The sequence below is a fragment of the Alosa pseudoharengus genome, unplaced genomic scaffold (genome assembly GCF_046254945.1).
Source record: "Alosa pseudoharengus isolate Yale_2024_CS ecotype anadromous, Long Island Sound unplaced genomic scaffold, YU_APseudo_1.1 YU_APseudo_1.1_scf_1, whole genome shotgun sequence".
Taxonomy (NCBI): domain Eukaryota; kingdom Metazoa; phylum Chordata; class Actinopteri; order Clupeiformes; family Clupeidae; genus Alosa; species Alosa pseudoharengus.
This window is the reverse complement of record NW_027468564.1, coordinates 24,648,832-24,653,831: the sequence shown is the minus strand read 5'-3', so window position 1 is coordinate 24,653,831 and position 5,000 is coordinate 24,648,832. Positions and strand designations below refer to the sequence as shown.

The 5,000-nt window shown below is 41.5% G+C and overlaps 1 protein-coding gene and 1 pseudogene across 1 annotated transcript in view; both read right to left on the bottom strand.

Annotated features, from left to right (window-relative positions):
* LOC143123567 (uncharacterized) overlaps positions 1-737 on the bottom strand; it is a 4,225-nt gene extending 3,488 nt beyond the window's left edge. The window contains exon 1 of the mRNA XM_076285003.1: positions 514-737. Within this exon, the coding sequence (XP_076141118.1) occupies positions 514-583 (70 nt within the window). The 5' untranslated portion in view covers positions 584-737. The remainder of the gene's footprint in view (positions 1-513) is intronic.
* The window catches only part of LOC143123348 (uncharacterized), a 685,973-nt pseudogene that overhangs the window by 371,698 nt on the left and 309,275 nt on the right, over positions 1-5,000 (bottom strand).

The following is a 5,000-nucleotide window of genomic DNA, read 5'->3' as shown; positions in this document are numbered from 1 at the left end:
TCGTGCAGGAGTGTACTGCGCTGGCAGGAGTCAAGCAGGATCCATGTGACACCCCAAAGAATGCAACAAAATTGAAGAGACCCTGGCTATGACCATGTAGCTATAGACAAGGTGATGTGAAAGGTACCTATGGACCCTGGCAGAATATTTGAGCGAGTGCTCTAGTAGACCATTATTTGCCGCAATAACCCAAAATGATTAACAGTCTGTGCCAATTCTAATATGCATTGGTAGATATTTGAGTTGCACCAATGGGGGTTACAATGGGGGTTACAGAAAAGTGCATTTTGCAGATAAGGAAAAAAAAATGCTATAAGGGAAAATGCAGACATTACTTGAGCATGTACTGTACACATGGTCTGAATATATAGTAAGTAAGTAGTATATAATAATATAGTTATTGAAAAATTATAAATGGGTGTTTGCAGGATATGTTTCTAGAACACTGAGCTACTTAGGCATTAAGTGTGGCAGTGGGTGTGAGTGAGATTATCTGTTGTTAGAGTAACTCACCTGCAAGCAGACAGAAGAAGATGATTAAAGACATCTCCATGTCTTCCCCTGGCGTGGAGCAAGAAGCCATAAACTTTTGGCTTCTCAAGTCATTGAAAGATATATATCCTCTTAGTAATGTGTCATCTCTCTCTTGTTTCTATCAATCAACCAATGGACCAATCAATGAATACATATATCTATCTATCTATCTATCTATCTATCTATCTGTCTATCTGCTTGTCTGTGCATTAGGTTTCTGTGTGCGTCGTTGTAGTGCGTATGATCTGTTAAGACCACGGTTTAGTCTCCTCCTCTTTCCTCTCTTCACCACAGACACCAACCAGCTGTGTTGAAGCCACCCTAAGATATTTCTCCCCTAGAGTAGAGTATGACATGAAACTAAATATATTCCCTAGTTTACAGGGTCAGCTTTGTGTCTGCAGGGCTCTGTAAGGTCAGTTCATCTCTCTAGTTCAGATAAACTGCTGACACATTAGTAGTGACTCAGCAGCAGCAGTACAGTGGCTTGTGTTCTATTATCTCCAGTGTGAACACAAACAGGTCTGTCTGTCTGTCTGTCTGTCTGCTTGTTTGCTTTAGGTTTCTGTTTGAGTCTGAACTCTTAAAGGTTGAATTCTTAAAGTGTATGATCTATTACTAAGACCAGACTCCTCCTCTTTCCTCTCTTAGCCACAGACAGTGGCTCAGTTGTGGTGACGCCACTTTTAGACACGTCTTGCCTAGAAAGAGCAGAGTGTGACATGAAACAGTAGAACAATTTCTTCTTTATTGGAGAGTCCCCACACACTTTGTTTCCCAAGTTAATACGGACATCTTTTCCAGCTCTGTAGCTCAGATGGTTCAAATCAAGCACCTGGTCCTCCAGATTGGGGGTTGAATGTGGGGTTACAGTTTTTCTCAGTTGCTTTGGTGCTTTTCTCACATCACTATTAACATTTACACAGCAGTTAGTGCAATTCTCAAAACAATTAGTGCAAACTGCAAAACCTAGTGGATGACCTGCAAAAGCACGTCACTTGCTCAAAATGGATAGTCCGTTCCTCAAAAGCAGGTATTCATGTCAATGAAACTGTCAGTGTCATCAAAATGAGAAGTCTTGACACCATCGTTTATGAACAAGGTAGTCAAAAGGCTTTGTCATGTTTTCATTATGACAGTTCTCTCAGTGTTTTCCAATGCAAAAAAAGGTCAGAATCGGTGACACTACCTGAACATGCTCAAGACAGCACTATACAGTACTTGTACAGCCATTTGAAAACTACAGTAAAGTTACACATTGCTGTAGTTAGGTGAGTAAGTGAGTACAAGACACTGAATACGTACATTTTTACTGTATGCTCTTTGCAATTCTACAGCATTGTGACAGAATTTGATAACTAGTTCAACAATTTTGTATGTAATGACTCAAGCAATGAAATGAAGACTATTAGTTTTACTGGGAACGACTATTCAGCATTCATAAGTATAGTTCATTTTGACTGACATGACATAAGCAAATGATAATGTTAAAAAACAGCAGAGAATTGTATGAAAGCAACTGATACATGTCCAAAAGTATTTGCAATTTGTTCAGAGGAAGGAGAAATTGCTACTATGATGTGCACAAATGACTAAATGTTGTGGAGGTTGAACTAATAGTTATGAGAATTTTAATTCTGATCTGAAAAAAGCACCAAAGCGACTGAGAAAAACTGTAACAGCTCCACCATGTAAATAAAATGATCATCATGTTACTGAAATGGCAATGACACTACAATGTCCTTTAGGGGTCAACATGGTTAGTAGTGATCAGTAGTCACGTGTCCTCTAGGGGTCAACAGTAGTGATCAGTAGCCACATGTCCTCTAGGGGTCAACATGGATAGTAGTGATCAGTAGTCACATGTCCTCTAGGGGTCAACATGGATAGTAGTGATCAGTAGTCACATGTCCTCTAGGGGTCAACAGTAGTGATCAGTAGCCACATGTCCTCTAGGGGTCAACAGTAGTGATCAGTAGTCACATGTCCTCTAGGGGTCAACATGGATAGTAGTGATCAGTAGTCACATGTCCTCTAGGGGTCAACAGTAGTGATCAGTAGCCACATGTCCTCTAGGGGTCAACAGTAGTGATCAGTAGCCACATGTCCTCTAGGGGTCAACATGGTTAGTAGTGATCAGTAGTCACATGTCCTCTAGGGGTCAACATGGTTAGTAGTGATCAGTAGCCACATGTCCTCTAGGGGTCAACATGGTTAGTAGTGATCAGTAGCCACATGTCCTCTAGGGGTCAACATGGTTAGTAGTGATCAGTAGTCACATGTCCTCTAGGGGTCAACATGGTTAGTAGTGATCAGTAGCCACATGTCCTCTAGGGGTCAACATGGTTAGTAGTGATCAGTAGTCACATGTGTCCTGTACAGGGAGATGATGAGTGGAGCTGCAGACGCACAGTTAGCTGCAGGACAGAGGGGAGCTGGTGTTCATGTCAGTAGAATCAGATGTCATGAGCTATTTCACCACCAACATCATGTGTCTTTCTTGATACTCCTGAGCTCTTACTCTCTTTTTCTTTCTCAATCTCTCTCTCTTTTGTCCTCCAGTGTGGTTTTAAATTTCTATCTCTCTCTCACTCTGCTCTCTTCTTTTCTTCCTTCTTGTTTATTGGTCTCCCTCCCTCTCTTCTTTCTCCACTTCTGTTTTTTCTTTCTCTCACCCTCTCTACCCCCTCTGTTTCTCAAATACACTTCTTCCTGTCAGTGTGTAGAGACACCAGTAGCAACACCTTCCCTCCAAAACCACAATGTCCATTTTTAATCTCTCTTTAATCTCTCTCTCTTCTCACTCGGACTCTTCTCTCTAACCCCCCCCCCCACCCTCTCCGCACAAACACATCCATTTCTCTATTAATTTCCATGGTTACAGTTACAGTGTGTGTGTGTGTGTGTGTGTGAGTGAAAGAGGTAGAGAGATAGAGAGCTCACATGATGAAGTGTGAATATGTATGGGAAAGTTGACATCCCTACATGCATGTGTGGGACTGTGCACTGTTCACCTCTTTTCCCTATTTGCCTTTGTGTCTCTTTTTGTGGTTGGCTCTCATTTTCAGTAACACTTTAACACTATTTGATATGTTATACCCACCCCACTCCTGTTATAACTACACACACACACACACACATATTGACTGTTGACAAAATAAAGGCTTTCTCTCCACAGCTTTATATGGCTACAAAGAGAATAAGTATAGTATAAGTATATATACTTTTTTGATCCCGTGAAGGAAATTTGGTCTCTGCATTTAACCCAATCGGTGAATTAGTGAAACACAAACAGCACACAGTGAACACACAGTGAGGTGAAGCACACACTAATCCCGGCGCAGTGAGCTGCCTGCTACAACGGCGGCGCTCGGGGAGCAGTGAGGGGTTAGGTGCCTTGCTCAAGGACACTTCAGCTGCGGCCCACTGGTCGGGGCTCGAACCGGCAAGTCCAGAGTGCTAACCAGTGGGCCACGGCTGCCCCCCATATGAATAAAGAGTATAACACACATGCCTGTGTACATTGGTACATTGGCTTTCACTGGATTCCTTTATTACGTATGCCCAACATCAAAGCAGTCATTAAACACATTGCATTATGGGTGCTGTAGTCTTAAACCACAGAGGTTGAGACTGCTGTAGCTGTGTCCTCAGCAGAAAGTCCAGTGCTGGACACACGGGTGGAATCACAAGGCTTATGTTCTTTAGAGACACGGACGCTGGAAGAGCTTCTAAAAAAGGACAAATAGCAAACATGTGACCTCAGTATAACACTCCTTATTTTAGATTATTAGTGTGTGGAACAGGGCCGGAGTGGGGCCACTTTTCAGCCCGGGAGTTTCAGGCCCAAGACCGGCCCACCTTTTTAGTGGTGGTGGAAATTGGATAAATAAAGCAAAATTTCAGCTCTTACTATCCTGTAGTTTTTATTATAGGCTAATATTCCACTATTCCACAAGGATAGGTTGATAAGTTAACAAAAACAGGAAGGAAGAAATAAAGCATTTGAAATGTATCCCACAATTCCACTAAGAGGCATATTGAACTACTGTATTGTTTACATTTTTTTTTCTGCATGGGTCAGCTATCATGTTGTTGTTTGGTGATTTGCTCTTTTACTACACCCACTTCTGAGCAAACAAGGCATATAGGTTGATCATGTAGCCTACTGCTGTCATAGCCTACTGTTCTTTCTTCCATAAAATAACTTTAATTCATATGGTTGACTCTATTATCCTTTCTACTTGTCCCTATAGTCTTAGTTAATTTCGGGCTCATCATTTTCAGCGGGGGACTGGCTGATCTGCTGCGCAGGTTACTTTTGTTTTTAGGCCTATAGGCTACTGCATACACAGATCAAGCTTGAGTTTTGTTATCAATATTTGCATAATATTTGCAAAGTCTATGAATAGCCATATTGGATGATACCAAAATGCTAATATTTTAATTCATTTAATGTTACTTGC